Source organism: Chionomys nivalis, chromosome 1, assembly GCF_950005125.1.
Source record: "Chionomys nivalis chromosome 1, mChiNiv1.1, whole genome shotgun sequence".
Taxonomy (NCBI): Eukaryota; Metazoa; Chordata; class Mammalia; order Rodentia; family Cricetidae; genus Chionomys; species Chionomys nivalis.
The window spans coordinates 36,046,734-36,068,465 of NC_080086.1; the positions used below are offsets into that span (position 1 = coordinate 36,046,734).

A 21,732-nucleotide genomic window follows, 5' to 3' on the forward strand; every position below is an offset into this window, starting at 1 on the left:
GGCTTTGGGAGTAAACAGCCTCGCCTACCTACAGTTTGCACCCTCTGCTTTGTGATTGTGGTTCAAGATGTCAGCCTTAGCTTCCCGCTCCTGCCAACATGCCTGCTGCTTCCCCGCCATGCTGGACTCTTATTCCTCTGAAACCACAAGCCCCATAACCCTTTTCTTCTGAAAGTTGTCTTGGTCGTGGCCACAGCAAAAGAAAAGTAACTAATACAGTGAATATCATAGAACTTTTATTATTTTTCTTCTAAATTCTTAGAAACTTACACAACGCCCGTGCTCTAGTTGTGATATCATTTATAGACATTTAAAACACATCTTCATGTATAAATATTTTACATTTGGTCCATAGAACAGATAATTTTACTAAATAATACTGTAAATTTTTTTTAAAACAGGCTCTGTATATAGTCTGAATAGTCATATATTACATATACTTTTTATATAGAGATAAATTTACTTGGTGTCTGAGAATAAATCCTTATTGCAAAAAAAGCATATACGATAATACAATTATCTTTTTTTTCCCTCTGGGCAAAACCTAAAAAAGAAAAGTTACACATAGTCACAGTTCTCACAGTAATTGTACGACCTTTAATGTTGTGCTCTATAAGGTAAGTTTGGGTGGAAATCAGGGGATTTCTTGCCAAACATCTCAGAGGTGCTTACACACATGAAATATACTGCGTTTATCTCAGAAAGACTCGTTCTCAGTTTCACATCTAAGAACAACAAGCAGCAAGAAGGAAATTTCCTGCCCTCATCCTAAAGGGCTTCATACACAGGCGGGGGGAGGGACGGGGCCACGAGACACAGTGGAGGGTCCTTGCATGCCACACCCTGGACTCTGAGGACAGACACCTGTGGAAGCAGAGTCTCCACCAGGCAGGCAGACTCCTTCACCACGCGACCCCTTTACAGGTGTCCTCGAGAAGAACTGGTCGGTTGCCTACACAGTATCACACGGGACGCTAAATGCCACATGTGAGGAGGGGTGTGCATGTGTGTGCTTTTCTATGTGCATATGTGTTTGCATTCTCTACAGTGTGCTTAATGTTCTGAGGGAGATAGCTTATTGCAAGAAACTGGTGTGCTGGTCACTTTTGATGAGAATGACAAGAGATTCAAAGGAAAACCCACGGTCACAGTTATTCACCATAGTTATTAAGGATTAGTCATAAACACAGTATATGAGCTATCGAGCTAAGGCGCTACAGGACACGACATACGATTTGCTACATGGTAGCCCATCCTCTCGGCAGAGGAGAGAGGCTGAGCTGCTGGAGCTTTCCAGAAATTGTCTCCACTGGCTTCACCTACACAGAGCCCAAGGCCAGAAGGGACATGTGACGTTTCCCTTTGGAGCAGGTTAACAAGGGAAGCTCAGTGTCGGGGTAGGATGGGCAGTCTCTGGATAAACCCTCCTCCATTAGCGGTCATCAGTATCTGAGGAGTTTTCAGAAAGGTGAGGAGGGACAGCAGAACTGAGGGACAGCAGAACTGAGTGGCAGTGACAATCTAAGAGGGAAACCAGGGCCAGCTGGATTCGTCCTGATTTAAACAGAACCTTCACCTTGGTTTCCTTGGCCATTGTTTGTGCAAAACTGGGCAGCTCAGAAGGACCATAGCTCCCACTTGGGGAAAGTCCTGGAATGGTGACCAAAAAAAGGCAATTGTGCTTGTGGCTTTTTTTTTTTTTAAATTCTCCTCAGCACACAGGGCCCTTCTGGATAGGCTGCTGCTGTTAATGTCACCTGGGGAGGTGGGACAAGAGACACTGAGCTGCCCGGGTCACAGGGTCACAGGGACAGAGGACCCTCTCCGCATTGCTCCGAGGTGTCTGTCTAGGGGTGGATCTGTGAAGCTGCCTCGGGAAGGAGAAATTGAGAAGGAAAGAGATTGGCTCCCAGGGGGCACGAACAAAATGCCGTAGCTCTGGTCTATGACCAGTTCAGAGCCAAAGTGGACAGGAATGTCTGGATAACAGTCTATGGTTGGGGCATAGGACAACAGTCTGAATATGACTATAAGCCAGGAGTGTGTGGCCTCAGCTGTCACCCTCTCTGGTAGCATAAAAATGAGCTACTGTGGCAGTTACAAAGGCCAGCCACCTGCTCCTGCTGTGGGGCCTGAGGGAAAAGTCACCAGGCCTCTGGGAAAGCCCCCAGGGGTGGATGGCCATGCAGGGTCCACCCAGAGCAGACTGTCCCCCATCTCCCCTCTCTGCATGGTGATGGTGTCTGGACCTGCCCCTTGAGGTAGGTGGAGACAGAGAGCATCTTCAGTCTTCAAGGGGTGTGGGTACTGCCAGGCCAGGGTGCCAGTGTTGGGGTGATGAGGGAGCTGCACCCCTAGATGTAGGCCTCCTTGCTGGCTGAGCTGCCAGCCTGCGGCTGCTCAGGACCATTCTCGGGGCGCACGATATCTTCACTGGGCTGGATCATGACCTGGAGGCGCTGAGGGCAGGGTGGTGATGAGGCTCCTTGCAGTGGGGACCAGCCCCTTCCATCCCTCCTTCCTCCACCAAACCCAGCTCCAGGCTCCTCATTTGAGAGCCAAATGTACCACACGATGGAGGATACCTGGCCAGAACACCGTGCTCTCTTCTGCATGACCCAGAAGCTCCACACTGGTCCCCTGATGCCACACTGATTTCCCTCCAACTCACCTCAGGGCATTTTGATCCCTTGACCTTTGTACAAACTTCCCATCCTACCCTCCTAAGAATATTCTTTCTGCTTCTACCACTTAGTCTGGCTTATCTTCAGGCTTCCAGGAGGCCACCCTAATCCTCTTCCACCTAGGCAGGTGCCCAGTGCCTCAGAGGTGTACTCTGTCACTCTAAATGGCACTGGCTTGCCGACTCGGGACTTCCCAAGTAGACCCTGAGCCCCACCCCCTCCAAGTTGCAGAAGGGCTTACCTGCTTTAGAGAGCCCTTTAGGGTGAGGAACATGTAGGCCATGTACCCGGGGATGAGCACCATGGAGGACAGGGCCATGAGCCAGCCCACACCCTGGCCCCACTTGGGGAACACATAGCTCCCCATGGTAAGCGGTGTCATCTGGACAGCACTGAAGAGAAACACGCCCTGTGGATGGGGAAGGGCATGACAGTCAGTCCCTAGGGCTGGACCCAGCAAGGCCCTACCTCCACCGCAGCTATCCTGACACTGTAGGTGAGGCATTAAGACAGAACCCCCTTTCTGGAAAAACCCTGGAGAGGGAGCCCCTGCCTTCAATACATGGCACAATATAGGCAGTGGCCCAGTCCCCATCTCAAGGACCTGAGGTGCCCCTGCCAGAGTTCTCAGGACCTCAGTATCCCTCAGGGAGGGAAAGAGACTTTCTGAGGAAGAGAAGATTCTGTGTGTTAGGAACCTGGATTCCTGGGTTAGGCTGAGCTGGGCGAGCTCCTTTCTCTCTTGGTGACTCAGGGCAACGGTGGCTAGTCAAGCCCCATCCTTACCGCCACAATGATGGGTGTGAAAAAGGACCAGCACAGCTTCCACCAGATGCAGGGTCTGGAACCCACCATCTCCTGGATGTTGTCATAGAACCGGTTGACACCTGTGACATGGGAGTAAGAGCAGAAGGCAGGGGAGAGCTTCCAGGACCGTGGTCTAGGACCCATTAGACCGCCTCTTTCAGGTGTGGCTGTGAGCAAGTCCTTGTTTCTTGCATGGGACACATGCTTTGGTTTTACTCAATTGTATAGCACCGGAATATGAAGTAGGAGGATACACAAAGTCAGGCCTGCCTAGCACCCACCCACAGACACCTGTTCCAACTATGCCTTCAGTGACTTTGCGGGGGGCACATCTCCCCCTGGTGGTCTTACTGTGAGAAACTGATTGTGAAGAAAGTCCACATTTAGTAAATCAATGATAATAAAAACCCGGAGCCCTCAGAAGGGAGCAGGTCCCTGCTCACTGTGGAAAGCCACAGAGCAGGGAGACCCATCAGGAGGGAAGAGGGCAGAGTGTGGGGAGACGGTGATGGGGTGCAGGTGGAAGAGGGGGAACAGTGCTGGGCTCTTTCAGAAGGCACATCCTGCTGAGAGAGTTGGCTTTGGGAAGGACATTCTTCGATTTCTGGGCTCCTAGGCAGTCATTTGGAGAATTTTGGTCCCGCAAGAAACAAATAACTTAGATTTTCCCCCTGTGATTTGTCCTAAAATAGTTCACGCCTGGAATCATATATAGTCTTGCAGTCATTAAGCCCATGGCTTAAAAAATTGTATAGTTTTTCAGATAAAATTTCTTTTTCTTTTTTTTCCACATTTATTTATTTTGTTTGTGAGTCGTGAGGCACAGGTGGAAGTCAGAGGACAACTTGGGGGAGTCTCTTATCTCACCCCGCAGGTGGGCTCAGGGGCTTGAACTCAGGTGGCCAGACTTGGTGGCAAGTGTTTTGAGGCATCTTGCCAGCCCGCTAATAAAATTTTGAACCAATCTTTTTATCCTCAAATTTATGAAACCATGATAGCTTGCATTTTATATTTTAAGATTTATTTATTTTTATCATATGTGTATTAGTGTTCATCTACATATATGCTGCACCATACTCGTGCCGTGTCCATAGAGGCCAGAAGAAAAAAACTGGGTCCCTAGAACAGGAGGTTGTGAGACTCCATGAGGGGAGGGTGCGGGAACTGAACCCAGATCCTCTGCAAGAGCAGCAAGTGCTTTGAACCTCTGAGCCACCTCTGTAGGCCCTGGCTTGCATTTTAAATGAGTGTATGCAACTGTCTCAGTCACACTTCTAAACAGGGTAGCTAGCACCTGTGTTAACTAAGCTTGTGGAAGTGTTTCGAAGGCAAAATAGAGGGTTAGTAGTCAAGATGTCATTAATGAACAATGATTGGATGGATGGATGATGGATAGATGGATGGATGGATGGATGGATGGATGGATGATGGATGGATGGATGATGGATGGATGGATGGATGATGGATGGATGATGGATGGATGGATGATGGATGGATGATGGATGATGGATAGATGATGGATAGATGGATGGATGATGGATAGATGGATGGATGATGGATGTATAAGTCAGGGAAGAGGGCTGGTTCTCACCATAAAACCAGGAAATGGAGACACACTCAAAGAAAACCAGGAACAGCAGGCTCATGCCACTGGCAGAGTAATAATCAAAAAGTTTGAAGACATAAATGCCCCCCTGAAAGAGACAAAGGGATGAGGTGCAGACAGTTCCATCTCTGTACACATTTCCCAAGCCCCAGGAGCCCAGCGAGGCAGGGATTAGACACTGCAGCAGGGCAGCTTGAGGGCGGAGCAAAGCAAGCACTTAGGGTCTGTGGCTGCTCACTGTCTGGGTGGAAGGGAAGACGCCCCATTCCCAGTGGACTTTCGGTATGTCTGGAAAGCAGCTGAGCCATCACCAGCATGTATCAGTGATTCTTCTTTCCTGCTTTAACCCTCTCCCGACTCACACAAAACAATAGGCCGAGCTGTTTTAAATCAAATCTAATGGCGAAGCCGACAAGGTCTGATTTGACAACCCATCCACCTTCCCACTGTTTGCCTCCACCACAAAGGCCTCCTCTTGTCCCTCCAGCTCCCCAGATGCATTCCTACTGCAGGGCCTTTGTGCCCATTCTGCCTGCTTCCCCAAGATTCCCCTCCCCAACCCAGCACTGACCCTACCTCATCCCTAAGTCTCACTTGTTTCGAGAGGCCTCCCCCAGCTACCTTGTCTGAGGTAGACCCCCACCCCAACCCCTGCTGGTCACTCCTGATCCTACTATCCATTTCCCTTCTGCTCAGAAAGAAGCTAATGTCTATTAGTTTTGACCCCTAGAAAGTCAACATGACAGCGTCCATCATGATAACAGCTGAATCCAGGGGTCATGTTATCCCACAGCAGGTGTGCACAGCATTTCTCTCTGAGATTAACAGAAGGGGCTTGGCACAGGTCCCTGTTAAAGCTCCACTTCCAACTTGACACCGACTCATTTCTGTGAGCATTTGCAAGCTCATTCTCCCAACCCCCTTATCCTGCAAATCCCCCATCCTCTCATTCACTCATCCCCTCAGTCTCCTCAGCCTCTCTACCTTCTCAGACCCCATCTCCTCATCACCCATCCCATCACCTCCATCCCAATATCACCCCATTTTCTCATCACCCCATCCCCACATCACTCCATCCTCTCATTACCCCATCCCCACATCACCCCATCCCCAAATCACCTCCATCCCAATATCACCCCATTTCCTCATCACCCCATTCCCCACATCACCCCATCCCCAAATCACCCCATCCCACATCACCTCATCTTCACATCACCCCATTCCCTACATCACCTCCATCCCCACATTACCCCATCCCCTCATTCCCTCCATCCCCACATCACTTTCATCCCTTCATCACTCTCTTCCCTTCCTCCAGGAAGCAGGTGGTTACGGCTAGGATGGATACTACATTCTCTAAATTTATCCTACACTTTCTAGTTAAAATTCTTCTTCTCCCATCAGTCTGGGGTTCCATGGATCTCACAGTGATGTGCATAGGGTTTGGCATGGTGGTGCTCAGTGCAGAGAAAAGATGGTGGCAAAGGCTAAGTCTGCGGAAGGAGGCCCAAGGGCTGGAGAGCTTTGGGTCTTGGAAGTGAACGTGTTTCCTGGCATGAAAAGACGTGCCAAGAAAGAACTGGGAAAATCTGAGGTATGTCAGATGCTGGTCAGCTTACCTGGGTGATGTTAGAGAGGCCAATCAGGTAGGACACGACACATACAGCAGCAATGAAGAGTTCACGGCGATTGCGGAGGAGCCTGGGGTACTCGTCCACCAGGGCAGTAATGAAGCCCTCCACGGTACAGAACTTGTTGGGGGAAGGATAAGGTCAGCCACCTGCGGCAGCCAGCCTCTACCCACCCACCCATTCAAAACCTGGTCTTGTAAGGGAAGACAGAAGGCCTATAGCCAGTCAGCAGGGCTAGGACTGTCTGGGGTCAGGCCCTCCAGGCACTGTGGGGGCTAACTAAGACCAGGCTCACCCCGATGGGGGTCCTCATGGTGCTGTGGGGTGCTCACCTGGCTGTCAATGCCCAGCATCAGCAGCATGGAGAAAAAGAGGATAGCCCAGAGCGGAGAGATGGGCAGCTGTGTCACAGCCTCGGGGTATGCCAAAAATGCCAGTCCAGGGCCTTATGGAGGGCAAAACAGAGGGAAGAAAAGAGAGACACTGAGTGCCACCAGTACATGCAGCACACTGGGACATCCGGCACACCTAACAATACAGCACACACACACACACACACTCAGCACACACACACAGCACACTGGGACACCTGGGACATCTGACAATTCAGCACACACACATACAGCACACACAGCACACTGGGACACCTGGCACACCTGACAATCCAGCACACACATACACACACACTCAGCACACACACACAGCACACTGGAACACCTGGGACACCTGACAACCCAGCACACACACACACACACAGAGCACACCTGGCACACTGGGACACCCGGCACATCTGACAATCCAGCACACACACACAGCACACCCAGCACACCTGACAATCCAGCACACACACACAGCACACCCGGCACACTGGGACACCCAGCACACCTGACAATCCAGCACACACGCACAGCACACCCGGCACACTGGGACACCCAGCACACCTGACAATCCAGCACACACGCACAACACACCTGGCACACTGGGACACCCGGCACACCTGACAATCCAACACACACATCCAGCACACCCAGCACACCTGACAATCCAGCGCACACACACACACACACACACACACACACACACACACACAGCATATCCGTCACAGGCCCCACACCATCATTTGCTCATTGTGATCTCAGCTCATCCTTTGGGTACCCTTGTGTGTGCACTGTTCTCCCTTAGGAAGCAATGAGAGTCAGCACGCAGAGGGAAGACAGACAGGTGGTACAGAGCTGTGGCCTACTTTCAGTGAGAGACCGTGGGACCTGGCCAGTGGCAGGGACAGTGTGGGCGTGGAGAGGCTGAATAAAGACACATGAAGGAGGCAGGTGGAGGGCAGACACTAGAGCTGATGCATGAGCTTGTGGAGAGTGGGGGAGGGTAGGAGGAGGCTGGGGCTGTGGAGAGTGGGGGGGTATAGGAGGAGGCTGGGGCTGTGGAGAGTGGGGGAGGGTAGGAGGCTGGGGCTGTGGAGAGTGGGGGGTATAGGAGGAGGCTGGGGCTTTTGTTTTGCCTAGGACAGCTGAACCCCTCATGAAGTGGGGAGCTATAGGGTGAAGCAGATGTGGGATGTCTGTCTGGGGCCTGGGGGAGTGTAGGTCTGGAGACTGTGATCTTCCTAGGTATGGTTCTGGGGTGGGGGAGGGGAAGCAAGAGTCTGGGAGTTCCAGGAGTTCCCTGTAGGTGAGACAGGAACCTCGGCAGAGAGCATGACCAACCCATTTCCCCAAGGAACAAGTCACATTCCCTCCCTGAACCTCAGGGGCTTCTGCCAGGTACACACTCCCTCCTACTGTGGCTTGTCTTAGGCAGAAGGGAAAAGGGGTCAGGCACTGAGGGTCTTCCTGGCTTTGGCACTGGTGACCATGGGAGCAGAATGGGCACAACCTCCACAGTGCCAATGTTTTTAGAGCGATGACGCAAGTCTAGCCTGAAGAGCTTTGTATCCTGGAGGTGACCACGTCCCTGGTGGACCCGCAGGCATCCTCATGACAACACATACCATCACCGCAAGCCCCGCCTTCCCCAGGTAAAGGGCTAACCTGAGGCTGCCACATCAGCGATGGATCTCTTGGTGACGTGAGCCATGAAGCCCACGATGGAGAAGATGACGAAGCCGGCAAACATGCTGGTGCAGGAGTTGATGCAGCAAACAATGATGGAGTCCCTGAAGGGCAGGAGGGCCCATGAGGTGCGCGGTGGGGGAGCCCGTGAGGTGTGTGTGTGGGGGTGTTGACTATAGGATGGTGGGACCAGAGGGCAGTGACCTCTGAGGGAAGGGAAGAAGGTTCTAGAAGAGAAACTACAAGGTCTGGTGGCCCTAGAAGGGCAATTTCAGAGCAAGACAGGAAGGGTAGGGTAGGAAGGAAGGGGCCACCTAAGAGGGCAAGGAGGGACCTAATATGCAAAGAGCCATACTACAGAAGGTATGGCCTCAGGGCTTGGGTTCCACAAGGAATGTAGTCTTAGATGAAAAGCACAGCCTCCAGTGTGTGACAAGAGTGCCCGGAGACAGGCGTGAATTACTGGGGTAGGCAAGGAGGCAGAGAGGTTGGCAAGCATTCCTGGGCCCTAGCCAAAGTGCCCCTCCCAGGAAGGCGTGATGATGGGCGTGGTCAGGAAGGACTGTCAGGACCCGCCCCCTCACACCTGTACACATTGTTGTGGAAGGAGTTGTAGCTTCCAAGAGCGATCAGGGACCCCAGGCCCAGCCCGTAGGAGAAGAAGATCTGGGTGGCTGCGTCGAGCCACACCTGTGGGCAGAGGATCAGAACCTCAGAATCGATGAAGTACCGAACCATCATCGCCGCTCGCCTACCCAGGAGTCCTCAGCTTCACCTGACATGCTCAGGTACTTAAAGGCAGCAGTGTGCTCTAGACCCCCGCAGACCCAGTGGGGTGGGCGGGGCGAGACGCTCACCTCCGAATCCGATAACTTGCGGAAATTGGGCGTGATGTAGAAGAGGATCCCCTCCTTGGCCCCAGGCAGCGTCACTCCACGGAAGAACAGGATGATGAGCATGATGTAGGGGTATGTGGCAGAGAAGTAGACCACCTACGAGCAAAACAGCACCAGACCCATTGATTCCTCCTGTGGGAGCCTCAACCTAACCCGGATTCGTAGCCTAGGAGGTGTGCCTGCCTTTCTGAAGCCTCTCCATGGAGTCTGAACCACTGTCTCAGTGCCCGCTCCCCCATTCCTGTCTTCTCCCCTTTCTCCCTCTGTCCCTCCTCCTCCTCCTAAGTATATGAGGCTAGTACCTGTCTGTGGCCAAGAGTGAGATACCGCCCTTCTGTGAGAGACACTTCTCCACCCTCCACCTCCTGCCAGAGGCCACACCCCATGCTTGGAATTCTCTGTGAAGCTCAGGGCTGGCTTGGAACTCACAGTAATCCCCTTGCCTCCTCGTTCTCAGTGTTTGGGTTACAGGAGTGAGGGCTGAGACTAGGGATGTGTGCCACCATACCCAGCCCCCACCTCTATTTTTTTATTTTTTATTTCTACATTATCCAAGTTACACATGTGACAGCAGGGAAAGTTTAAGGTCCATGTGGACACGCATACAAGGTCCCATAGACAGCTCCTAGCAGTTACGTGAGGGACAGGCCACACACGGCTGACATCTCTGTTTCCCAGTGCCTAGAGCATTCAGTGGATTCTGTAGATCTTCACTTTTTCTGTGTGGCTGACCACACGTCCTTGCAAAAAGGGCTCAAACGACTGTGCTTCCTCTTTGACATGTGTGAAGCTAAAACACCTTCCTGCTCAGTTCCTAAAGGCTGCCTCACTGTCTTAGGAAGAAATTTTAATTATAAAAGGTCCTTTGGGTGGTGCCAGCCCCCTCCATGATTTTCCAGCTATTCAGGGATCTAAACGCAACACGAAACCTGTCTGTATACAATTTTTTTTTTTAATTTGAAAAAGTGTTATTTCATGCTTGGAAAACTTCCAGCCAGGCAATTACTAAATCTAATACCATCAACTTTTCCTAGCTTGCGACTTACATTGCTTTAGAACCTTCTGGAAATGAAACTGCAGCTGGCAGGGCATGGTGGCCTCTATGGAGAGCTGTTTAAACTTGGTCTTCTCTCTAAGAAGCTGGTTTGTGCTCTGAGCTCTTTGCGATCTCAATTGTCCCCAAGTCTGATGTGACGCCCCCCCCCCACACACACACACTGGGGGTGGTAAGCATGGGTAGATGCTGAGTTACCTTCGTCTCTCTTATTGGATTCTGAAATCCCGCAGTAATAGAAAAAGCAGCCACAAACCATGAAAAAAAACCCAACTTAAAAAAGAGCACTTATCATCAGTAGGACCAGCAGGCTGTGTAACTTTGGGTAATTTCTTACCTTCTCTGAGCCTTCTTTTTGTTTGTCTAGCAAATGGGTGTGATTTTCAACCCAAATGAACAAAGAGGCTGGTTGAATGAAGACACAGGCCATGCCCAATACATTTCCTGTCTGTACTTCCCTATTCTCCACACTCAGCAGGTGTTCAATAGAAACTTGCTGAAGGACAGACAGATGGGTCAACATTCCCAGTTGATACAGGAAGGAGGCTCCCCACTCTATGTCTCTGATAAGAATTCTGGGCGCCCCTCCCCACCACCAATGGTTAAAACTGCTATTAAACACCGAGTTTCCACGTAGCGAGTACTGGCCAGCATTCTGCATAGATTGCCCCTCAGCTACTAATTAATGAAGCTCAGAGTGGTCTTGGGACTTGTCCCACTCCACACAGCTGTTCCCTGGGGAGCTGAGGTTCTAACTCTTCTCTGAAGCCCTGAACAAAGCCCCCACTTTCCTGCTTCCTGGAGGTACCTGGGAGGGCCCGAAAACCTGCCTCTGCTCGCTCTAGTCCTGGAGATAGATGAGGGGTCTCCTGACTCCAGCACAGGATCTGAGGACCTGGTGGGTCCCAGGGCCTACTAGACTGCAACACAAGTGTGCACCACCTCTGCTCCCTTTAGACCAAAGTCAGGAGTAAGTCAGATAGCCCTGTCTCCACATTCTTCAACAGGACTCGAGGCCAGCTGCCCTCCTGAGCCAGCGTCCAGATGGCTCCAGCCAGATGACCCAGCCTGATCCCCGTCCGCACTTGTGTGAATGAGAAGGAGAGAACAAGCACCCTCCGCAATGTTGCAGATCCTGACAGGTGCCGATGAACCACCGGGTATGTGTTATTTCATAGCAGAAAAATGAGTTTCAGGGGGACAGAGTGACACGCCCACGGTCACAGAGCCAACTTGCTATCACGCGAGGATATGAGCTTGGGGATATGTGCCACTAGTCATCCATCCCTTCATCCATAGGTCAGGATAGAAGATGGCATCCTAGGTCCCTGTACTGGGCACAGGGTGGCACAGAACAAGTGCCAGGGGAAGCTGGTTCAGTAACCCTAGAGCAACACTAGACATGTAGTGATGGCTCCATCAAGCCCAGTGGCATCTGTGACTCTAGCACTGGCTGGTCTCATTTCACAAGACTGTACCGAGGCACAGGGAGCTGAAAGCCCTTAACTAAAGTTAGCTGGAGCTTGTAGATGAGCCTTGGTCCAGGACACACCTCCTCCTGTAGAGCTGTCCCCTCTCCTGTGCGCCCCATTATGCACACACACACTTTCCTACCTTTCCAGTCCAACCAACACCCTTCCAGATGCAGAAATACACAAGCACCCAGGCAATGGCCAGCGTGATGGCTAGTGGCCAGCGGATCTGTCCTGGCTTGTCCAGCCCATCCGTCATCTGGTGCATGTTGCGCCTGGGGACGGAGGAAGGAGAAAAGGGTCACGCGAGGCCAGCAGGAGGTGAGTGACCAGGGTTCCGACACAAATCACACCTTCCCCAGGGGCTCTGGTGACACCACGACCTTGTAATTTGGACAGGGACCTTGGAGCCATGACACTCACCCTGGAGACTGTCCAGCAGGACTTGGGTCAACTGTGACTCCTGGGCTACTGCGCCTTCACCTCTACTCTGCTCTACCCAGCCTCATGGGATCCTCCTAAATCCCAGGTAGGACCATGAGGTCACTCTGGTCATTCTCCTGCCTGAGACTTTGTAGCACACAGGACCCTCTTGTCTGGAGCTGAGCCCTCCCAAGCTCCACAGCTTGCCCTTGCTTCTCAGCACAGTCCCTCACTGGCACCTTCTGCAGCTGCTCCCCTCACTGAGTCGGCACAGGCACGCCTTCTCTTGTCCTCCTGACTCCCCCATTCCACCTGTTACAGTGAGCAGCAACATCCTCTTGCGGGTTGGCCCAGGGCATCTCCCCTACCCTGCATATCCTCCTACCAGTATGGATCATTTGAGGCTATCAATGCCTGTTGGCATGCTCAGGTCTCTAATTACCCTGGCACACAACAGGTGTTCAAGAAACATTCAGGGATGAATAGCTGAAGGAAAAGCCACATTACCTGCTGCCACGCTCTGGCACACCCTCCCCAGCCCCCTGCTGACACCACTGGCACATCCTCCCCAGCACCCTGCTGACACCCACTGGTACACCCTCACTGGTACACCTTCTCCAGCCCCCCGCTGACACCCACTGGCACACCCTCCCCAGCCCCCTCCCACTGACACCCACTGGCATATCCCCCCCAGCCCCCCGCTAACACCTATTGGCACACCCTCTCCAGCCCTCCGCTGACACCCACTGGCACACCCTCTCCAGCCCCCCACTGACACCCACTGGCACACCCTCCCCAGCCCCCTGCAGACACCCACTGGTACACCCTCCACAGCCCCCCCCCCAGACACCCACTGGCATACCCTCCCCAGCCCTGTGCCCAGTCCCCACTCACTCCCAGAACTCCACCACAGCGCTAGTCATGTTGGTGGTGTTGACCAGGCTATAGTTGGAGAAGCAGCGGTCAGTGTTCCAGGGGTTGTCACACTGTTTCCATGGCAGGGTCTGTAAGGGCAGAGCCACAGACGGATTCCACTAAGCCCCTGGGGCTGGCCAGAGGGGACTCCACTCCCCCTGCCCACGCTTATCACCCTTTGCACCTGTGCACAGCCGTTTTCCCACTTCTCCTTCCCAACAGCACTCAAAGGCAGGTGAACAAGATCACGCCACCCAAATGTGACCTCCTGACTCCCCCACCAAGGACCAGCTTCCAAGACACACTGTGTCCACAGGGGTGACCCGAGTAGACTGGGTCTGTCCCGTGTGTAACCTGGCTCTAGGCTCTTCACACAGGACTTAATGGGGGTGACTTTCCCTTTTTGTTTCCTCCCTCTTCCTGGTCAGACACAGACCATGTAAAATTCACTGCCATTCCTTGCGCCCCTCAGCAGCATGAAGCACACACAATTGTGCAGCACCACTTTCTAGAAACACCATCTCCTTTGCTCACTAACTCCCCGTCCTCCAGGCTTCCCCCACGATGCCTTCTGTCTCTTGGAGTCTGACCACTTGCCGGTAGCATCACACAGCATCTGTTCTCTGTGATGGCCTTATTGTCTTACAAAACATGATGCTGTGATAATATGGCCTAGGCCCCAGAGTTTCTGAGACCATGCTTTTGCTTCTTTGGACTCAGAGACAGAACTGCTGGATCACGTTTATAAACGAGAGCAGTGAGGGCTCAGAGAAGTGACAGCTCATCCATTCCTGAGGTTCACAGCTGGTAGAGAGTAGAGTCAGCATTCAGATCCGTGCCTGAATCTGAGTCCATACAAAGTGTGCCAGCGGATCCAACCGTCGGATGCCGGAGAGCTAGACTGAGGTTTTTAGTGTGGCTGGCCACGGATGATGCTATAGGAGACACGCAATACCCCTCATTTAAGGACTGACCCAGGGAGCACATTGGGGACCCCCACAGCCCATGTAGGCCCTGACCACTGTGGTCAGCCTACAGCCACTCACTGTGGTGAAGGAGTTGTACAGGTAATAGATGGCCCAGGAGATGATGACAATGTAGTAGATGTTCAGCCAAAAGGACAGCACAGCCGCAGCAAGACCCACACCTGGGGTGGAACACACACAGCACATGCTCAGATGATATGGATTCAAAGCTTCTTCTTCCCTGAGGACCTTGGGTGAGGCCACTCCACCTGCCCAGCACCCCCCCACACACACTCACCCTTGAACATGGGAGCCAGCTTCCACACACCCAGGCCCCCAATGGAGGTGTACTGGCCTAGAGAACACTCCAGAAGGAAGAGAGGAACACCCGCAAAGATGAGTGTCAGGAAATATGGGATCAAGAAGGCCCCTGGAGGAGAGACATAATCATGGCCCTGAGTCTCCCCCAGCAGCTTTGGGCTCCCACCCACCATTCCCTTGTGTCCCACCCAGAAAGTATCACCCAGGACCAAAGACATTCCTTCATTCAAAATGCACCCCAGCCCTTGCAAGAGACAGACGCTTCTGACATCACTGCCACAGACAAATGTAACTGGGGACTCTTAATTGGAGGATAAGAGGTGATAAAGAGGATCTGTTCTCAAAGTTCATCCCTTCCCTTAAGGCAGACCCAAAAGATGCAAAGACCTGGCCCCGAGGTCACCAGGTGGCCACCTACCACCACCATTTTTCCCGCAGAGGTAAGGGAACCGCCACACGTTGCCCAGCCCTATGGCGTAGCCCACGCAGGACATGAGGAAGTCGAAGCGACCCTTCCATGTGTCCCGGTCAGGGAGGTCCCCGGCCTTCTTCTGCACCTTGACCACCAAAGTTTTGGGCTTGTCGCTGGCCACAGGGGCCTCGCTGACCTCAGTAGAGATCTGCCCATCGGCCACCTTGCTATTGTCAGTCGCCATGTCTCGAAACACGAACTTGGCAGCTGGGGTCCTGGTGGGTGGACGTGGGATGTCAGCCCCGGTCCACGTGGACAGCAGCTTTGCAGCCTGGGGATACTGTAGGAGGACAGAGTGGGTTTACAAAGAAAGGGCAGGGGACCCTGAAAGTGCTTTGAGTTCTAATCCCCACCCACTTTACCATGTCAGGGCTGTGCAACTTTATCTAATTGCTTCAATCTCTCTGTGCCCTGTTCCAGCTTTTTAAAGCAAGGACAGCAGCACACCTCTCAATGGACTGTTGAGAGGGAATGTAAAAGAAGCCATGTTTGGTAGAACACTAGACTGAGGGTGGAGGGTCTCGATGAGGGCAGCCTGCAATATACGGTGAAGATCAAAAAAGCAAACAGAAAGAAAAAGAATCTTGTTTGCAACCAGCTGAGTACATAGTGCTTAGTACTATGACTTAACACTCCAGTGTTAGTGTGTGTGTGTGTGTGCAGGTATACATGTGCGTGTATGTGTGTTTCTTTGTGGGGCAGATGTCAACCTTGGGTCCATTTTTCCTGAGACAGTGTGTGTCTCTTGCTTGGGATTGAACTCAGGGCCTCACGTTGGTTCTGAGTCCAAGTACTTTACTGAGTCATCGCCATGATTGCTCTGAGCTTCAGTTTCCCCCACCTGTAGAATGGGGTCCATCTCCTGTACCCCAGATGGTTGCTTATCTTACCTGATGGCTCTCTGCAGTGGGTCCTCTCCTGAAGGCTCCCTCCGCAGAGCCTGCAGAATAGAGTGGGGAGACAGTCAGGGAGGTGAATGGGCAGGCTAGGCCAAAGGAAGGGCTCTGGACCGTTGGCAGGGAGCAACAGGCAGGGGGAAGCAGCTGAGACGCAGGCTGTGCGCGTGACTGCAGAGCGTCCCCATCAGGGTGACCGCAGTGAGTCCATGCAGCTCAGAACTGGCCCCCAGATGCGGAGACATGCAGGGTAGGCTGTGTTAAGAGAACAGCTGTGGCGATGGGCAGGGTGTTCCATAATTTTATTGGGGGAAAAGAGAAACCAGGGGTAGGTCAACGCTCAGGGCCTGCTGGGTGTCAGGAACTGGGCTGATAATTTCTTTTTTTTTTTTAATATATAAAATTAAAGTTTATTCCAGCTGATACTTTTCTCCATCCTCCATATAAACTTGCAGAAGGGTTATAAAAATGATGCCAGAGCACAGGGAAGCGCCCTGTATTTTTTTTAGTGTGAGGAAGTAGGCCTATTTAAGGTTCTGCCCTCTAGCATGCCAACAGACATCCATGGAATTTATTTTCTTTTTTGTGTGCTAGCATTTTTTTCTAGAACATTCTATAGAAGCTGTCTAACAAAATGATGCAAACTAAACTTATGGAACCCACAGAACAAACTGGATCACAGGAAGGAAGTGCTGCTTCATGGCTCCCACATAGGAGATGAGCAAAAGCCATGGATAGGTAGCATGGGCGCTGTGCCTAGGGCCTGCCCCAGATGCCCTGTGTGCAGTGCGTGGCCTTAAGCCCCTCACATGCAGCCTGTTACCCAGCACCACTGTGTCCTCCTCATGGGAACACTTCACGATCACCCCTGCTTCTCCTCAAGGTGGCCTGCTCAGTTTGAGCCTCCTGCATAGTGATAGGCTTGTTTTGAATTTTTATCTTCATTCCGGCCAGGTCTGGCTAGGTCTGGCCCCATCAGGGAAGCTGTGGCCTCAGGTAGAGGCAGCCTGCACCTTCCAGGATAGAGAGAGCAGGAGGTTGAAGATGAGGCCTGCTCCAGCGTCAAGATATGCAGACAACTCGGGTGGGACAAACAAATGGGCTCGCTTCTTTCGTGACCACAGTGTCCTCGGTTGTCCCACTATCCCAGCAGGCTCCAGCTGCCATATTTATTTAGAATGATCAAATCAACCTCAGGCCAGGTCTGACCATGTGATCTAAGCTAGCCAATCAGATTCCTTCCCAGGGATCTGAGACATCACGGGCTGCCCAGCCTGTACTCAGGCGTGGCAGAGAGAGCCAGCTGTTGAGGAAGAGGATATCTTGCTGATGTTCTAGTCTGCACTTCCAGGGTCTTTTTAAAGCCCAGCTACTCTACTCTGGGATGCCACAGTGTCCATACTATGGCTTTTCATGAAGTGGCCAGGTTGGTTGTGAGGCTTGGCTCCCACCAATGTCACCGTTGCTGGAGTGGTTGTCACAAAGCTGAATTCCACCTTCTAGGCCTCTCTCCGGCTGTGTCTCAGGAAGAGTCAACAAGATTGCCACAGACTCCCAGCTTCCATAAGGCTGCTGTCATTATCCAGCAGTGGCCTGTGGCATTCTGTGACTGCAGCACTGATGGGCAAGGATGGTCCTGATGGTCATATGTGGCTCAAAGACTCCTTGGCCCCCTGGGTCCTCAGGGAAGGCAGTCTACAAGCCCTCAAGTCCACCCCAAGGGTCCCAGGCAGGGCTACTTGGAAGAGCTGACCCCGAGGGAGCCAGGCTGCCATTTCTGTTTTCCGGAAATGTGTATCTGGATTCATGCAAACACCTGCAGCATCTGAGAAAGAGCTGCAGAGCCAAGAGCTGTGATTTCATGTCTGTGTCTGAACATAAACAAAGGACGCTGGTGTGAAGGAACTAGTGCCCGCGGGAGGACTCGGGATGCAGAGACTGAGAGACTGACTTGCCTGTTACGGAAGCCACCTTATTCCTGAGTCTGACCTTGGCTCCCTCCAGGACCTGCTCATGGTGGGTGAGAGCTGCCTCGCCTCTCTGACCCCATCTGGATAAATGGGAGAGGGGGCGGAGATGAGAACAGAAAGGCCAGGCACAGAGACAGGCAGGATAACTCCGGCACCGGCTGACAGGGGCTCAGGAAATCTCAGGCACTAGGTGGACATTCCCCCTTTCACCTGGAGACAATCTGCACCCAGGACTCCCGACTGCACCCATGTGAGAATACACCAGCAGGGCTAACACGGGGACGGAGGGCCAGGCACTCTGAGACTCTGGTCCCTCAGAGTCTCAGCACTTCAGAAGCCAGGTATCAGTGCTAGTGGGGAACACCAGCTGTAAACACACAAATCTCTTCTCTGTGTGGCTCTTTATGTCAGTCGGAACAGAAAGAGGTCCAGCTCATCCCCGGCAGAGGCTGAGAGGGGAGGTGGGCTGGAGTCATGAGCACAGGGACTGGTTGTGAGGCAAACAGAAGACTCACTGAGAGGATGGAGTTAATGAAAGAGACCAGAAGGGTGGTGAGCGATTCAGTCACGGTCCAAGCCTCTTCAGTGTGGTTCTGGGACCAAGTCCTGAAATCATTGACAAAAACACAGCTAAGCAGAAAGAGTTCTGCGGGTCCCTCTGCCGGAGACTTTGCCAGGAAGGAGTGAAGAGTTGGAAGTCCTAGATCAGATGTGGCAAATGGGTCAGAAGTGGCCCTTGGGCTTGTTTTATTTGGCCAGAACAACAAAATTCAGTTTGAATTATTAGTTGGAAATGTGACACTCTGGGATACAGTGTTTGAAGCAGTGCAAAGACCCCAAGGCCAGAAGGAGCTCTTGGTGTTAGCAGAGAGGTCAAGAAGGGAGCGGGTCCAGGCGGAGGGGTGACAGGGGTCATGTCGCACAAGGTCTTGGAGGTTGCAGTTCAAATAATTTTTTTTTTGTATTATAAATGGGTGGGGCTCTCAGTCTGAGAGTCCAAGAGAGACATGGGGACTTGGTCTCGGCCACTAGGGTACTAGGCCTGATGGTGGCCTAGAGATGGGCAGCCCAGGGCTGAACCAGTGGTCAGATGTGCAAGAGGGGCGTGCAGGAACACCCAGATGGACAATCTCCCTCTGTCTCCTGGCTTCAGAGGGCCCGGTGTGGGAGGAAGTAGGCAGAGGCCGGGAAGCCAGGGCTGGAGAGTCAGGGGTGCCATTGTCCCAGGACATGAGTTGTGGGTCGGAGGAGGCAGAGCAACCAGCTCAGCTTGAATGCTGCTCCCACTTGCCTCTCTCCCTGCTTCCCTTTCCTCCCTCCCCTTCCCCCTTCTCTCACCCCTCCTCCTTTCTCCCTCCCTGGCTGGGCTCACTGCTGCTTCATCTTGCTCCCTCTCTTCAGCTCGGTAATTACTGGAATGGCAGAGGCTTGCAGCAGCTGTAATAGCCCCCACTTGCTTTTATCTCTTTCAGAACTGTGATGGTTCAAGAAAGAAATTAATATTGGGTTTGGCGTCATTCCAAGAGGAAACAATGCATTTTATTATCTGATTGAGAGAGAAATGCTAGGCCCACCCTTGGGACATCTGCTTTGTACTCAAGTCCCCGTGCGTGGATCCTGTCACAGAAGTGCTGCATGTATTAGGCACCTACTGTATTCCAGGCATGTCGCAGGAGTTCTAGTGCCCAGACTTACTGCAGCTACTTAGGTTGGATTGCTATATGCCCCAGAGAGAGAAGGAAACTGAGGACTGCCAGCCTAGGGCTGCAGTCAGGGGCTTCTCAGGGGGTGGTTCCAGCTTTGCTCTGCACAGGGCAGCCCTGGTAGCAGCAGTGTCTGCTGGGACAAGGTAGTGTGACACAAGTGTGCTGGGCCTGGAAGCTGTGAGGGAGGGAACCAGGATTTTGTGGGGCTGGCTTCCCATCTGATCCCTGCAGGGTTCCTAATTGGGATATTTGGCTTGGGCTAGTTTTGGGCTTCAAGAATGTGGTGAGAACTGAAGCCAGGACACACAGGATGTGCCAATAAGGGGCAGTTCCAGGTGCCAGGCAAAGGGATGATCAGCCACATATACACTCTCATAGAGAGTGACTCACAACAACAGCAAGCCCAGGGGAGAGAGGTCAGAGGGATGTGAGGTCCTGGAGGGCCACAGTACAGGGAAAAAGGGCTGCTTCCGGCAAGATTGATGGGACTGTCCAGCTGGACCTCCAGAACAGTCCCCATTCTTGGACCCTCAGCTGACACATAAGGGGACCAAAGAATCTCCCTCCCTGGTCTAGACGGGCTCTATACAACATTTATACATCTGCATAAAGCCCAGAGAAGGCCGGCACGAGCTCAGGATCACACAGCACAAGAGTGACTTTATCTTTCAAATCTTTGAACTCTCCCACACTCATTCAAGAACTGCAAACCTTTTGACCACCTCAGCCTACCCTGGGGTCAGCAGCAGCCCTAGTACTGGATGCTAGGCTTTCCCAGCATCCACTGAGGAGTTCCAGGAAGCCACTTCTTTTCTCAGAGGTCAACAGAAAACCCTCATGGAGTGTTGTGGTTTCCAGCTTCGTGTCTGACCCAGAGAAGAGTAAGATACCGAAGCTACATGATCAATAGTTCCATCTTGCAGCCATTACGCCATATCTCAAAGAGGTCAAATGAGCTGCCCCTGATCACCCACAACTTAACCTGGGCCCTGGAGTCAGAGCCTGGCCTACTGCCTCCCTGAGCTTGTGCATCCGTGGTCCAAGCCTGGGTAAATTCTCTGTGACTTTAGGCTTCCTGGGCACAGAGTCCATCACATTTGGTATGGCCACAGTGGGAGGGCGGGGGGCTGCTATGAGATGAAGTTGCCCATACAAGAGGAAGAGGAAGCTGAGGCCCTGGTCCTTCCAGGGAGAAGGCAGCTGAAGGTACCCTAATACCCTGGTGAGAACATCATCAAATGTACAAGTTGTGCTGCTCTGAATAACTATTAAACTATCAATTAGCAACAATCCCACTCCACAGAAGAGTAAACGGAGGCACAGAGAGGCAAAGCAACTTGTCAAGCTCTCCTAGCCAGAAGCTGGGTGTTGAGATTTGAGTGAGAGGTTATGTGACAGCCTGGCCAGCACCCCTCATTTGGCTGTAAGACCCTGGCTCTCAGCTTATGAACTCACCAGCCATGGGGAGGAGCACTGAGCTCACACCTCACTAGCTGGGTAGCCTCAAGCCAACCGCTTGCCCTCTGTGCCTTAGTTGCCTTCTGTGTGCAAGCAGAGGGGCAGGGCTCTGCTTCCAAGTGACCTTAGCTTCTTCATTCCGATTTCATCCTTTTTCTCTCTCCATCACACCATCGGCATCCTGCCAAACCCCATTCTGACGCCTAATTATCTGGTGTCTGGTGGTGCACCTCATTTTGTTGAGGCAATTTTCAATCTAATCTGCCCGGCATCGAGTGAGCCAGGTCCCATGCTGGGTACTGGGGGATGAGATTCGAGATGGAGTCTGCAGTCTCCTTATGGAGCTCCCAGGACATCTGAGAGATGAACACAGATGGACCAGCACCACGGATT

At 52.4% G+C, this 21,732-nt stretch overlaps 1 protein-coding gene across 1 annotated transcript in view; it reads right to left on the reverse strand.

Moving 5' to 3' along the window:
• Positions 1–214: 214 nt before the first annotated feature.
• The window catches only part of Slc6a1 (solute carrier family 6 member 1), a 33,738-nt gene continuing 12,220 nt past the window's right edge, over positions 215–21,732 (reverse strand). Inside the window, exons 2-16 of the mRNA XM_057774475.1 lie at positions 16,200–16,249; positions 15,256–15,589; positions 14,815–14,946; positions 14,598–14,698; positions 13,531–13,640; positions 12,356–12,488; positions 9,649–9,783; positions 9,378–9,481; positions 8,771–8,895; positions 7,061–7,173; positions 6,717–6,848; positions 5,083–5,185; positions 3,471–3,571; positions 2,926–3,093; positions 215–2,459 (exon numbers count right to left, since the gene is read on the reverse strand). Of these exons, the coding sequence (XP_057630458.1) occupies positions 2,355–2,459; positions 2,926–3,093; positions 3,471–3,571; positions 5,083–5,185; positions 6,717–6,848; positions 7,061–7,173; positions 8,771–8,895; positions 9,378–9,481; positions 9,649–9,783; positions 12,356–12,488; positions 13,531–13,640; positions 14,598–14,698; positions 14,815–14,946; positions 15,256–15,493 (1,800 nt within the window). The 5' untranslated portion in view covers positions 15,494–15,589; positions 16,200–16,249 and the 3' untranslated portion in view covers positions 215–2,354. The remainder of the gene's footprint in view (positions 2,460–2,925; positions 3,094–3,470; positions 3,572–5,082; positions 5,186–6,716; positions 6,849–7,060; positions 7,174–8,770; positions 8,896–9,377; positions 9,482–9,648; positions 9,784–12,355; positions 12,489–13,530; positions 13,641–14,597; positions 14,699–14,814; positions 14,947–15,255; positions 15,590–16,199; positions 16,250–21,732) is intronic.